The sequence below is a fragment of the Eriocheir sinensis genome, chromosome 68, assembly GCF_024679095.1.
Source record: "Eriocheir sinensis breed Jianghai 21 chromosome 68, ASM2467909v1, whole genome shotgun sequence".
Lineage (NCBI taxonomy): Eukaryota > Metazoa > Arthropoda > Malacostraca > Decapoda > Varunidae > Eriocheir > Eriocheir sinensis.
Window position 1 is genome coordinate 5,005,157 of NC_066576.1, and position 14,646 is coordinate 5,019,802.

A 14,646-nucleotide genomic window follows, 5' to 3' on the forward strand; every position below is an offset into this window, starting at 1 on the left:
TAAAAAAAAAAATAGCGAAATATTCAAGTGCCGAAACACCCCACGTTGCCTTCAGCCAGTCTGGAACCGTTCACGAGGTAGATTCCAGCCCCAGTACATTCGGCGCGGTGGTCATATATACACCATACACAGACGCAAGACTTGCACACCTAAAAACCTACGGGCAATGAGTAACAGATATTTTTCCCGACCAGCAAGTGCCGCGTTTGGTAAAAGAAGAGGAACGTTGACAAAAAAGTTACGTGACAGGCGGGTTCAAGTGTTCATTACAAGAGTGAAGCAGGAGAGTGGAGTTCCCGAGTTAATAAAAAGAACTACAAAGACACTGAGGTTGGTATTGTCAGATGCTCCCACCCCGCACACCAACTATTTCCAGAGGCCAAAAAGGAGGATAATCGAGTTCTAATGAGTGTTCTTTTAGGTTCACGGTACAGAAGAAGGCTCGGATCACCACCAGGGTCATAAAAGTACCCCTGGAAATGCCCTAAACTCCCACGAAAGACTAGTAAATTCCGTGTTCTTGGCCGCAGAAATGTTTAAAAATATGGCCCTGAGCCCATCAAGTGTAAATTTGGCGCCAAACAATGACTTCTATTCCTGAACCCCGAACTAGGAAAACGATCCGACTCACTAGAAAAAAAGTACCTCCCTGACAGTTCTCCGTGTGGCCGTGTGTTGCGAGGCATGCATGGCCAATACCGTCTGTTTGGGAGCGACACTTAAGTCTGGGATGACGGGGTGGAGTTCCTGGGTTAATGAGACGCAGCAGAGAGGCAACTAACCCGCCAGGCGAAAAACAAGCCGAGAAGGAGAGTGGAAATGAGAGAAGAGTTGACAAAAAGCTCACGGGTGACTCATAAAGGATCAGGAGTTAATACCGTGGAGTGAAGCAAGAAGATGGAATGCCTGAGTTACTGTGATGAACTTAGGAGTCGTCGAACCCACAAGGTGAAATACGAGCCGAAACGGAAAATGTAAACAGAGAAAGGTTGACAAAAGGCTTTCCTGTGACTCAAACTGGATCAGGAATTCATTAGAGGGAAGCAAAAGGATGATAAAGGATAGTTCCTGAGTTACAATGAGGCGAAGCAGAGACGCAACGAACCCACCAGGCGAAGAACAAGCCAAGGAAGAGAGAGAAAAAAGAGGGAGATGAGAAAAAAGCTCTCACGCAACTCAGTTTAAATTAAAAGCGCATTACAGAGAGTTAAGCAAGAAGGTGAAGTTCCTGGGTTACTTTAATGAACTAGCAAGACATCAAACCCACCAGGCGAAGAACAAGCCAAGGAAGAGAGAGAAAAAAGAGGGAGGAGATGAGAAAAAGCTCTCACGCAACTCAGTTTAGATTAAGAACGCATTACAGAGAGTTAAGCAAGAAGGTGAAGTTTCTGAGTTACTATAATGAACTAGGAAGACATCAAACCCACCAGGCGAAATATGAGCCGAGAAGAAGAATGTAAAAACTCGTAAAAGGGGAGGAACGTTGACAAAAAAATTAAGTAACAGACTGGATCAGGGGCTTAGTAGAGAGAGTTAAGCAAATAGATGGAGCAAAAAAAAAAAAAAAAAAAAATACCACGGTCTCAAAATTATAGAGAATCCAACCCCTTCCAAATCCCACTTAAATCCTTCCTAAACCCCCCAAAGAAGAGACTCAAATCCCTTTAATCCCCACAATACTTGACGGTTTCTTTTTTTTTTTTTTTTTTTTTTTTTGCCTGGGAGGTGGGAGGATTATTTTTAAAGGACTGTTCTCTCTCTCTCTCTCTCTCTCTCTCTCTCTCTCTCTCTCTCTCTCTCTCTCTCTCTCTCTCCCTTTTTTTATTTATTTCTTTTTCTCTCTCTATCTCCTTTCCTTCCTTTCTTTCATCCATTCTACTATTCTCTCTCTCTCTCTCTCTCTCTCTCTCTCTCTCTCTCTCTCTCTCTCTCTCTCTCTCTCTCTCTCTCTCTCTCTCTCTCTCGTTGGGTGTGTCATTGGTTGGCAGACAGAGGGAGGGAGGGAGAGAGAGGGGAAGGGAAGGGAGGGGAGGAAAGGAGGGGGAGGGAGGGGAGAGAAGGAATGAAGGGAGGGGAGGGATGGAGGGAATGTATAGCAGCTTGTGTGTGTGTGTGTGTGTGTGTGTGTGTGTGTGTGTGTGTGTGTGTGTGTGTGTGACGTCACCTTCGCTACACCTGTTCATAGTCTCGCCTTTTTATTAACACGGGCGAGAGTTGGCAGGACGCCGCCGCTGATGCCGCCACTCCGCGCTGCCCAGGTGTGTGTGTGTGTGTGTGTGTGTGTGTGTGTGTGTGTGTGTGTGTGTGTGTGTGTGAATTGTCTATTTGTCTGCATCTGTATATCTGTTTGTTTGCGTTTTCTGTCTCTCTGTCTGTCTGTCTGTCTGTCTCTCTGTCTGTCTGTCTGTCTGTCTGTCTGTATCTGTCAATGTGTGTTTGTATGTTTGATTTGTCTGTGTTTGTTTGCTTGTTTGATTTTGTCTGTCTGTCACTGTTTGCTTGTTTTTCCGTCTGTCTGTGTTCTGTATGTTTGGCTTTGTCTGTCTGTCTGTCTGTCTGTGTTTTTGTATGTCCGTTTTTTTTCTGTCTGTCTGCTTGTTTGAATTTGTCTGTCAGTCACTTTTTGCTTCTTTTTCCTACTGTCTGTGTGGTTGTGTCTGTCTGTCTGTCTGTTATCCGTCTGTCTATGTGTGACTCCTCTATCTCTCTACTACTACTACTACTACTACTACTACTACTACTTCTATTAAACTTCCGGCACCTTCTTTCCTTTCTTTAAAATCAATATAAGCGTTTTCAGCGTAAGATATTCTAGGCGTTGAATACTAAACCTTCCCTTCACACGTACATTAATAAAGACCATCAGGAAGAACAAGACCAAGACCCAATCACCACCAACAACAATAAAAAGAACAAGAACAACAATCTCACCATCAACAACCACAGGAACAAGAACGAAATCAAGCATATAAATAAAAATACAAGTCCCAAACAGTCCCCCCTTAAGGATTCTCAGTACTCACCGCCCGCAGGTTCAGACGAGGGTGTGCTAAGCGGGGCTGCCTGGGCGCTCGCGATGTCGGTCACGTCGGAGGGAGGCGGGGTGGCTCGGGCAAAGGGCTCCGGCTCGAACATGGTCTCCGAGGTCACGGTGGACGCCTGGGAGACCTGGGAGGCGCGGGACCCTGGGCGGTGGCTGCGCGGGGGTGGGATGGGAGACTCCGCGCCCTCAGCCATCTCGACGTCTGGGGTGGAGGAGGAAAAAGAACCCACAAGGTGTTAGTCAGTTAGCTTGTGAGGCCATTGATAGCTGTAGGACCCACATTTTTAAACATTTCGCGGCACACACACTCATATTTGGTAAGGTTTTCGTAGAGGCTGTGTTAGTATTTCCATGGATAGTTTTATGAAAAGTTAGAAGGTAGTTTGACAAGGCTTCTTCTGCACCATGAACGCGGGAAACACTTATGAGGACTTGACTAATCTCCGTTGTGGCCTCGAGAAGTATTTGTTGAGAGACTTGAAGCGTCTGAGAATAGGGACCCAACTGGAACCCTTAGCAGCGACGATTTTTTTTACCGGCATTACGGGTTCTTTGCGAATTAAGTTATGTATGCGTTGCTGTCAGAAAAGAGTAATTATAAAGTTAAATAATATAAACTGAGTGTTGGCGGGGATACAAAAATAAAAAATGTCAACCAAAACTACAAACGTGAATTGGAATATATAAAAGAAGGAGTAGAAAATAAAATGAATAGTAAAATTAGAGGAGAATTACAACTACAGTGTTATTAAGTCCTGCACCTTGGGAGGAGATATCCAGCACACCAATATCACATGGGAAACACTCCACTATCCACCACAGAGGCAGAGAAAGACCTGGGAGTATATGTTACCAGGCTACCAGTGAAGGGATATCCAGCACACCAATACCACATGGGAAACACTCCACTATCCACCACAGAGGCAGGGAAAGACTTGGGATTATATGTTTAATCAGTATCATCTACACACACAGCCAGGCCGATAATGACTCCACACGCTCCAAATAATTTTTCAAGGGATCGTTTTCTTCTTGCTTTCTGGCGGGTCCTTAACAGAATGAATACCAAAGTTAGAGAAGAATCACGGCTACTGTGTTATTAATCAGTAACATCTATACACACAGCCAGGCCGATAATGACTCCACACGTGAGGCCAGTCCCCAGCAACAGATATTTCATGGGACCGTTTTCTTCTTCCTTTCTGGCGGGTCCTTAACAGAATGAATACCAAAATTAGAGGAGAATCACGGCTACTGTGTTATTAATCAGTATCATCCACACACACAGCCAGGCCAATAATGACGCCACACGTGAGGCCAGTCCCCAGCAACAGATATTTCATGGGACCGTTTTCTTCGTCTTGCTTTCTGGCGGCTCCTTGTCTTCATCTTGCTGTTTCGGTATAGAAGAGTCAGTGAGGAACAAGAACACCAATGCAAGCAAAGAACAAGGAAGCAAGCAAACAAGAACACCAATGGAAGCAAACAACAAAAAGAAGAAAGGGAGCGTCGAGGCACTCAAAGAAAGGAACACGAGGGGACAAGACTTTCCCGGCACGGCATCGCCCGCATCACCACCTCCTCCAGCCTCGGCCATTCTACTGAGATCAAGTTCCGATGAAATCAGGGCGCCAGACCCGGTCCCCTACGAGGCTTCCATTCACTGTTTTTACGGGTCAATGGCTGAAATTTTCTGTTAGTAAATAGTATGACTCAAATAGCCCAAGAAAAGAAGGAGCTAAAAATCAATTGTAAAGGATTCAACGAAAAGATTAGGCGCTGTTGTTGTTTTTAGCTCATTATAATAAGGCAAGGCAGAGCTTGAAATATAGACGACGGAGGAGAGAGCCTTGAGCGGGAAAGAAGAAAAACTTTTTTTTTAATATTTGCAGCCATGTCAAGGGTGGGGACGCGGGCTGTATGGAGTCCCGTCGGAGTCAAGCGCGTACGTCCCTCCGAGGAGGGATCACGGGCTCTTGACAGGGAGGGGAAGGTGCCGACAGACCGACTCTATCGGCTAACGTCAGCCTAGCTGACCAAGTCGGTCTGTCGACGAGGACTCGCGTGTCTCTGAGAAAAACGTTGAGGAAACACAGCAGAAACACAGCACCCACACACCACGACAAGCGCACACACACAAAAATGTACATGAAGAGCAACAGGGCGGAAAATTGTTTCCGCAGAAAAAAAAAAAAACTTGAAGGCAAGTATAAACCAACATAAGTTGCACCACAAAAACACAAGATCTCTGGCAAGGAAAATGTCTGAGTCAAGAGGCACAGTGCACAGCGGGGACAGTAAAGCAACACGGCAAGGGAAACACGTCGGGAACCAAAGAAAAGTGAGACATTGTGACAGCCCGGTGACACAACACAACACGGTCTCTGGCGGCGGCGGTGCCGAGTTAGGGAGAACGAAGACGACAGGAAAGAACACGGCAAAGGAAGCAGGAAGGGGAATCAATGAAAGACAAAATAACAGTCTCAAACAGCAGCCTGGACAAGGGGTCAGGAGGGGCCACACAGCTGTTGTTACCTTCCTCCGTCTTGCGTCGCTTCTTCCTCCGGGCGGGCGTGGGGCTCCAGCCTAGAGGCAGAGCAGAGAGTCATCCTCACGCTGAGACTCAAGTATGGGTGACCAGTGTGTGTGGGCGGGGCCGAGGGTGTGTGTGAGCCGTGCGTGTCTACCGTCAGTGTGTTAGCCAATAGGTCACACAGAGACTACTGCTGCTGCTATTTCTGCTCCTGCTGCTAACACTACTACCAAATATCTTATAACTGGTAAGAAGCATCACACCGAGGCTTCCTATTGTGTCGGTCGACGGCGCCACCATCGACCGATTATCTTACCATACATGGACCTTCGCTATCAGTATATCTTCTGTTTATGCGGCCACCATCACTGTTGCCAATACTACTCTCCTCCACTTCCTTCTCTTTACCGCTTTCTTTTTTCAATCTCCATCTCCATCTGCTACTACTCCTATTTTTAATACTTCTACTACTACTTCTACTACTATTACTACTACTACTACTACTACTACTACTGTAATGTCAAAATTTAATCAAGCACGGGAAAGATAGAAATTAGGAAGGACAAGTAGTTTTAAGTATTTTTAAGTAAATATAAGTGTCGCCGGGACTGTTGCCGGGTGGAATCATATTTACTTAAAAATACTTAAAACTACTTTCCCTCCCTCATTTCTATCTTTCCCGTACTTAATTAAATTTTGCCATTACACTACTCCCTCTACCATTGCAACCACTACTACTACTACTACAACTACTACTACTACAATTAATACCACTACCACTACTGTCATGCACCATTTAAGCAGAAAGTAACAAAAACCATTGACTATCTCTTGCAGTACGTGTAGGCCTATGTGTGTGTTTTGTGTTATTAACCACACTACAGAGACGTAAGAATCAGGGAATAAAACTTTAGCCAATATTATATACCAAGACCTAAGAAGAAACTATGTCCGAGATGAAAGGGGAGGAGTATTAAAAAGTAGGACATTTGACTAACATTGACGCCTAGTACGTAAAAGATTGCTATGTTACCTTACGAAAAAGAGAGATAAAATTCATTACATCGTGCTTAGAGGGATAAGAAACACGGGCAAAGGAAAGAAGGAGTAATTAAGAAAGAAAAAGGGGAAAGATAGAGAGAGCAAGAAAGGAGAAGCAGGAGAAAGGAGTAAGATAGAAGAAGGAATGAGAAAGAAATGAGGAGAAAAAGAGGAAAAAGAAGAGAAATTGTGAGAGGAAAAGGAAAAGGAGAAGGAAGGAGAAAAGAAAAGGAGGAGAAAGGAGTAAAACAGAAGGAGAAATGAGGAGAAAAAGAGGAAAAAGAAGAGAAATTGTGAGAGGAAAAGGAAAAGAAGAAGGAAGGAGAAAAGAAAAGGAGGAGAAAGGAGTAAAACAGAAGGAGAAATGAGGAGAAAAAGAGGAAAAAGAAGAGAAATTGTGAGAGGAAAAGGAAAAGAAGAAGGAAGGAGAAAAGAAAAGGAGGAGAAAGGAGTAAAACAGAAGGAGAAATGAGGAGAAAAGACGAAAATGAAGGACAAATTGAGTAAAATAAAAGAACAAAAAAGTGAGGATTAGACACAAGGATAAGGGCAAGGGAAAGAGAACAAGGAGAAAATGAAAGGCCCAGACCAAGGTAAGCACAGCACATACCCAATGCAGAGGACTCCGAGGCGATGGAAGACCGAGAGCTGGGGCGTCTCCTCGGGGGCGGGGTGGGGGCCAGTTCGCTGCCGTCCATCTCTGCGGCAGGACGGAGGGAGAGGAGCGGGAGTGCGTTAGGAGATTTTGTGAGACTGGAGAGGAAGGAAGGGAGGGGGAAAGGAGGAGCGAGAGAGAGAGAGAGAGAGAGAGAGAGAGAGAGAGAGAGAGAGAGAATGTGTGTGTGTGTGTGTGTCTATCTATCTATTTATCTGTCTGTCTGTATGTATGTAAGTATGTATGTATGTATGTATGTATGTAAGTGTGTGTGTGTGTGTGTGTGAGTCCTTACCAGGCACTGACAGCTCTGACGCAATGGACGCCCGTGATCCTGATCGTCGGCTTCGCGGGGGCGGCGTGGGGGCCAGCTCGCAGCCGCCCTCAGCCCCCAGTGCGTGGTAGGGCGGGGCGTCACCTGCACGGGGGTAGAGACACGCACAGAGGATCCGTTAGAATTGGGATGGACAACACGTACCCAAAGCAGAAGACAGCCCAGACCAAGACCACGGAAAGCGCATCGCGTACAAAGCAGAAGACAGCCCAGACCAAGACCACGGAAAGCGCATCGCGTACCCAAAGCAGAAGACAGCCCAGACCAATACCACGGAAAGCGCATCACGTACCCAAAGCAGAAGACAGCCCAGACCAAGATCAAGGAAAGCGCATCGCGTACCCAAAGCAGAAGACGGCCCAGACCAGGACCAAGGAAAGCGCATCGCGTACCCAAAGCAGAAGACTCCGAGGATAAAAAGGAAGGGATAGACATTGTTATAAGGACTGGCGGTGCGGAAATTAACAAAATAACAGGTGAAAAGGAAAACTGGAAAAAGGAACTAGAAAATAAATGAAAAAAAATATATAAATAAAGAAAAACGGTGATTATGTCGAATAAAGTAAACAAGAGAACAGGAGTAACGTATTTGCTGAGGCTGTTTACTTATTATTATTATTGTTATTGTTATTAATGGCACACGGGGGCGATGGTAGCGGCAAGTAATTAGTTGCTGAAGAATGATGACGAAGACGAGAGAATCTATTAATATATGGATGGAGGCGGAACAGACTTGTATTCAATAGGGAGAAATGAGGTTGTGAAGGAAAGATACACCCACAAGTATTAAGGGCCGCTTTCACAGTCGTTTTGTTTTGATCGTTACCAATGGCTGTTATCGCTGCTATTGTATTTCCACGTCAAACTGGGCGATGGGTAGTGGCGGCTGCAGGGTTAGCATAGCCCCGCACCCAGCGTTGCCAAATTATCGTACTCTGAACATTGCATTTATCATTTTTAGGCTTCAAAACTGTCGGAACCACACAAATAACGATAGAAAATTAAAGTTATCGTTAAAACTTAAATATTGACGGTTTCATTCTGTTTTGCTAGAGTTATCGGTCAGAAACTAAGAGAATGCAATGCGATGAATACGATAATTTGGCAACGCTGCCCGCACCTTACCACACACTCTGCAAAGTGACTGAAGGCGGCCCTAAGAGAACGTGTGCATCAGTCAAGGTGGTGAGGAAAAAGAACACAGGAGACGGTGAAGGCTTCAATATAGTGAGATACGAGGCTACAGGACCCAGGAAACAGGATACATGAAGGCTTGATTACGAGGCTACAGGCTACAGGATAGACATGCAGGGCGTACCAAGGAGGGAGGAGTCGGTGTCCATGGAGGCTCTGGACCCGGACCGGCGACCTCGGGGTGGCGGGGTGGGTGCCTGGTCTCCCTCCTCCCCCAGGGTGATGCGGGGAGGGGCGCCATCCCGTGCCGCTAAGGGAAGGGACGGGGAAAGGTCATGCAAGGTCGGGGTGAAGGGGGGGAGGGGCGGCGTGCATGGATAACCAACACATGCACGAACGCTTGACTTAATGTAGTTAAAAAAAAAAATGTTAAAAAATGTAGTTATCTTTTTGGGGCATTTAATAGTTATGAGATTTTGTTATACTTATGTTTTTTTATCGGCATTTTAGTGTGCATTGATCACCAACATATGCACGAACTCGACTTTCAATGGGTATAAAAAGTGAAGTTATCCATTTTTTGACGTTAATAGTTACGAAATTTGTTATATTCATGTTTTTTATCGGCATTTTAGTGTGCATTGATCACCAACACATGCACGAACTCTAAGACTTTCAGTGGGTATAAAAAGTGAAGTTATCCAGTTTTTTTACGTTAATAGTTACGAAATTTGTTATACTTACGAATATATGCTTTTTTTCGTTTTTTTTTCATATTAACGAACTGTTTTATTTGTTTTTTTTATTTATATGCACGGAAGATTGATTGATTGATAGTTTATTGTTGCAAGTAAAACAACAAAGGAGAAGGGATCAGACAGCCGAGGAATACCGAGACAACAAGAGACAGAAAACGGGAACCGGGACCAAGACAAGGAAGGGGAAACTATAAAAAAAGAAATAACACGAGAACAGGAACATGAATGGGACAAGGAAAATGAATGATGAGACAACAAAAAGAACGAGAATAACACAAGAAAGAACATAACGAAACAAGAAACAAGATGAGATTAGGGCGGTGAACAAGACCAGGATGAACCACACTACCAGGCTACCACACGCCAGCCCCGACGCGTATGCTCCCCTGCGGCGTCACATACCCAGCAGGGAGGACTCGGAGGCTATGGAGGCGCGGTGCTCTGAAGGACGGGACCTAGGGGGCGGGGCAGGAGCAGGGGCAGGGGTGGTGGTGGTGGTGGTAGCAGGGGCGGAGTCCTGTGCCCCTGCTACTCCTGCTGGGGGAGGCAAGGAGACAGGCTCGCCTACCCCAGAGAGATGGATAGTTAATAGACGGATAGATGGATTGATTCACTGATAGAGATGGAGAGAAAGTTATTTAAGTGTCTGAAGATGAACTCAATACAAGAACAAGATCTATCAGCTAAGTTCAGTTCGTTTCAAGACGTGTCCAAAAGCTTCTATCACAATATATGGTCACAAAACAAGTTTGATCACTGCCAACAATCTAAGCTTCAATGATTTGTCAAGTAAAATACACGAGGCTAAGTATCGTTAAGACAAGACACACGCTGAGTTAAGTTGCGTGAACAGGCTTGCGCTAGTGCGTTGACAGCTTGGCACACACTGACGTATACGAAAGACACTGACTGAAACAAAAGCCGAGCGCGAACATGACGCTATTGAAGCCCGAGAGGTTAGCGCATGACGATCGAAAAACACTGACTGAAACAAAAGCCGAGCGCGAACATGACGCTATTGAAGCCCGAGAGGTTAGCGCATGACACTCGAAGGACACTGAGACAAAAGCCGAGCGCGAACATGACGCTATTGAAGCCCGAGAGGTTAGCGCATGACACTCGAAGGACACTGAGACAAAAGCCGAGCGCGAACATGACGCTATTGAGGCCCCGAGAGGTTAGCGCATGACAATCGGAAGACACAGACAAAAGCCGAGCGCGAACATGACTATTGAAGCCCGAGAGGTTAGCGCATGACAATCAATAAACATGTATCAGCCGTCTAGTTGTGCTCAGCGCCGTGCACTATAATTATGAGCTCAGGAGCAGCTTGTCGCGATGGAAGTGTTAGTATACACGCCCGGCCTGGCACCGAAATTCTGGGGCAAACACCATCCGACAGTGATGTTCATAATAACTTTACGTGTAATTCTAACCTGAAAGTGATGAGCGTGGCAAAGGACTATTTAGGGACCGCTGCACATCCTACCAAGTGAAGTAAGGGGTGGGGAGAGGGGAGGAGCCCTAACGAATGTTCTCTAGGCATCGCGGGTGTTGGTCACGGGGACGGAAAGGGAGAAGTGACGACGCTAGTGAAACATCTGGTTTTAAACTAGAGGGACCGCTGCACATCCTACCAAGTGCTGTGAGGGGTGGGGCGAGGGGAGGAGCACTAACGAACGTCCTCCATGCATCACGGGTGTTGGTCACGGGGTCGGAAAGGGAGAAGTGACGACGATAGCGAAGGGTCTGGTTTTGAAGATGAAGTGATGAAGGTATATGGACAATGGCAGATACTAAGTCACTCCAGAACGTAACTTATCTATGAGGGAGCAAAGGACTGTCTCCTGAGGGTCACGGAGGAGGTGCAGGACATGGCAAGGGCCTCGGGCTGGGTGTGAAGGCCTGCCCTGGGGCTCCATGGGACCACATGGGAGGGATATCCGGGGCACTCCTGAGACGCTGAGGCACGAGTTAGTGTGGACCAGTCAGCTGTTAAGGCTAGGCAACAAAACACAACATGAACGTCACAGACTACAGCACAAAACATTGGGTTACGTTCTGAGCACAGTGACAAGGAACAATGCCGCCACCTGGCCTGGCTCAGGTGTGCGGGCAGGCAGGTACACAAGGAAGAAGCACATACCTGGGGCGGGCGAGGCCTGCAGGGACGGGGAGCGCGGCGAGCCCCTGCGAGGCGAGCGTGGCGGGGCCACCGGAGGCTCCATGCTTTCAAAGGAGCCTCCGAGGTCCATGGACTCCCCGGCGGAGCTACCCAGGTCAAGGGACCCTCCCGCAGGTCCTCCCAGGTACTCCGCCGTCCTCAGGAGATGCTCGCCCTCGTAGGAGCTGCCGCGCTCCACGGAGGCGCCGACGGGCAGGCCGTCTGAGCCGGTGATCTCGATGGAGACTTCCTTGCCCAAGGACTCGCTCAGCGACGGCTCGTCAGCGGCTCCCCACTGGAAGGTGTCCGCCTTATTTCGTAAGAGTTCGGTTTCGAAAGACGGGCCGCGGTCCAGTGAGGACTGCATTTCGTATGAAGGTCCTCGCTCCAGTGAAGACCCGACCTCGAAGGAGTGTCCCCTCTCCACGGAGGACCCGATATCAAAGGACTGACCTCTCTCAGCAGAGGACCCAATATCGAAGGACTGTCCTCTCTCCACTGAGGAGTCAATGTCAAAGGACCTTCCCCGCTCGTCTGAGGAGGCTTCGAAGGACCGTCCTCTCTCCTCGGACGAGCCAGCCTCGAGGGACGGCCCACGGGAATCTTCAAGCTCGAAGGAGGGCGGGTGTCTGTGGGAGGCGGGCCGTTCAAATTCTTCTGAGCTGGTCACAGAGGGCGCCTGTTCGTCCGAGGTCCCCTGGCTCAAGAACCTTGCCCGGCCCATCACCGGCCCCTCGCCGCCGTCAAAGGAGCCGACAGCAGAGCTCTCCCCGGAGCCGGAGAAGCTCTCACCTGCAACACCAACCACCACCCCTACAACACCTACAACATCCCTCCAACACCCACGAGATCATCACCTACAACACAGCTGTCTATTCAAACTTAAGAAGACAATTTCCTTGATACAATATGTCAACACTGCCCTGATTCAACTATCATGAAATATCAGGCATTTAAAAACTTAAGTCTTTCCTTCAATAGAGTATCATGAATGGTAACGCAATACACTAAGTTTTTACCTTGCAGGAGTGTCATCTTCTCCTTGTACACCGAGGCAGCAGCGGAGGAGGCCTTGAGTGTCTCGCATTCGAATGACCTTCATGGGAGATAAATAAATGCGCATGGATGAAACTATCAGACCAGATCTGAAGCTCGTCAAGCACTGAACTTGGAAAACTCCTGACCAACGTTGCCAGATTGTCGTACTCAGCCTCCTATGTTTGCCAATTTCCGACCCAAAAACTGCCTCCACGACCCCACTAACTGCCTTCATATATAGTTATCGTTAAACTGAATTACTCTTGGTGTTTTTGGCAATAGCTATATCTCAGAAACCAGTGAATACAACGCTCTGAGTACGATAATTTGGCAACACTGCTCATGACTGATTAATTTCACATGCTTGATATAAAACGGAGAGTAAAGACTAAAAAAAAACAAAGTATCTATCCAGGAATGCAGTCAGCGGCCGTACCAACATTATCGTCATCACAATATATCTTCAATAACGAGAAAGTTCAGGTAACATTTCCATTCGCTGCAGCCAAGGACGCACCATCGCTACAGGCTACACAAGACTCATCACCGTACCCTTCAGTGCTTATGGCTTCTTCGATGAGGACCTGCTGGGAGTCGCCGCCGGGCTCCGACACACCATAGGCATTCTCGGCCTTGATGCGGAAGCGGTACTCAGAGCCCACGATGAGGTCCGTGAGCTGCGTCCATGTGATACGGGAGGAGGCCGCCTTCAACCACACATCCCACCCCACCTGTGGCGCGGGCGAGGTGGAAACACGAGGATAACCCAATGCGACTGAAGGTTTTTACGACAACACATAAGGACACAATAACACAAGGGCTTAGTGAGTTCTGGTTCACTGAGACTCCTCCGTATTTCAATGATTAGGATGAAAAATCGCAAAGGAGACGGCACAAGGGCATAAAAAATGTAAACAATAATAAAGAAAAAAGCCCGCTACTTAAAAATATGAAAAAAAAAAAATATGACGATGGGTAGAACGGAGAACAGAGAACGGAGGATAACTTAATGGAGCCTTCCTTCTCTCCCTCATGTGCCATCCCCCCTCCCAGGACTTACTATGAACTCTCCCTTCCACGCCCCCTTCCTCCCGCAACTCACCACTAACTCTCCCTTCTATGCCCCCAACAACCCCCTCCTCCGTGACACCCTGAACTCCCCTTCCCATCCCCCACCCGCCCCTTCCATGACTTCCTATGAACTCTCCCTTCCATGCCCCCTTCCTCCCACAACTCACCACTAACTCACCCTTCCATGCCCCCAACAACCCCCCTTCCCCATGGCATCCCGAACTCCCTCTCCCATGCCCTCCCTTCCCCCACCCGCCCCGTGACTCACCCTGAAGTACTCGACGGTGTAGTTTGAGATCCTGCAGCCTCCGTCATCCCTCGGGGGGTCCCAGCGCAGCGTGAGGGATGTGCCGGAGATGTCGGTGATGGTGGGGGCGCCGGGCGGGTCAGGTCGGTCTAGGGGCATGAGATAAGGCCATGTTAGTTATCTCGTTGTTTCAGGATAAAAGTTAACATTAAGAACCCGATATCTACACAGTATGGTGATGGGGGGGGCTGGGCTGGTCTGGGGGCACTGTAGAGGACTGTTGTGACCATAGGCCTCAGAAGGCTCCCGGAGAAACGAGCAAAGTATGATCTGAAATATACTGTAATATTCAAGTAACACGTCCGGCATAACAGGACTTTGCTATTGATATTGATTGATAGATAGACAAAACTGATAGGTGGATTGACAGAAAGATTGATTGGTATGGAAATAGACAGACAGCTTGATATATGGGTAAGAAGGTAGGATATATATATAATAATAATAATAATAATAATAATAATAATAATAATAATAATAATAATAATAATAATAATAATAATAATAATAATAATAACTCAATTTCGCACATCGGCATATATAAGGAAAGAGTTGGAAAGTTTCATTT

At 47.2% G+C, this 14,646-nt stretch overlaps 1 protein-coding gene across 50 annotated transcripts in view; it reads right to left on the reverse strand.

The window, feature by feature from the left end:
• The window catches only part of LOC126988204 (titin homolog), a 169,935-nt gene that overhangs the window by 111,468 nt on the left and 43,821 nt on the right, over positions 1 to 14,646 (reverse strand). For 48 of the 50 annotated variants that reach the window (XM_050846202.1, XM_050846175.1, XM_050846189.1 and 45 more), the window contains 10 exons: positions 14,040 to 14,167; positions 13,253 to 13,431; positions 12,682 to 12,758; positions 11,645 to 12,454; positions 9,901 to 10,062; positions 8,925 to 9,050; positions 7,568 to 7,690; positions 7,228 to 7,317; positions 5,579 to 5,629; positions 3,024 to 3,245 (listed from right to left, as the gene is read on the reverse strand). In XM_050846202.1, coding sequence (XP_050702159.1) covers positions 3,024 to 3,245; positions 5,579 to 5,629; positions 7,228 to 7,317; positions 7,568 to 7,690; positions 8,925 to 9,050; positions 9,901 to 10,062; positions 11,645 to 12,454; positions 12,682 to 12,758; positions 13,253 to 13,431; positions 14,040 to 14,167 — 1,968 coding nt within the window. The remainder of the gene's footprint in view (positions 1 to 3,023; positions 3,246 to 5,578; positions 5,630 to 7,227; positions 7,318 to 7,567; positions 7,691 to 8,924; positions 9,051 to 9,900; positions 10,063 to 11,644; positions 12,455 to 12,681; positions 12,759 to 13,252; positions 13,432 to 14,039; positions 14,168 to 14,646) is intronic. The other 2 variants (XM_050846156.1, XM_050846164.1) reach the window with 2 other exon arrangements.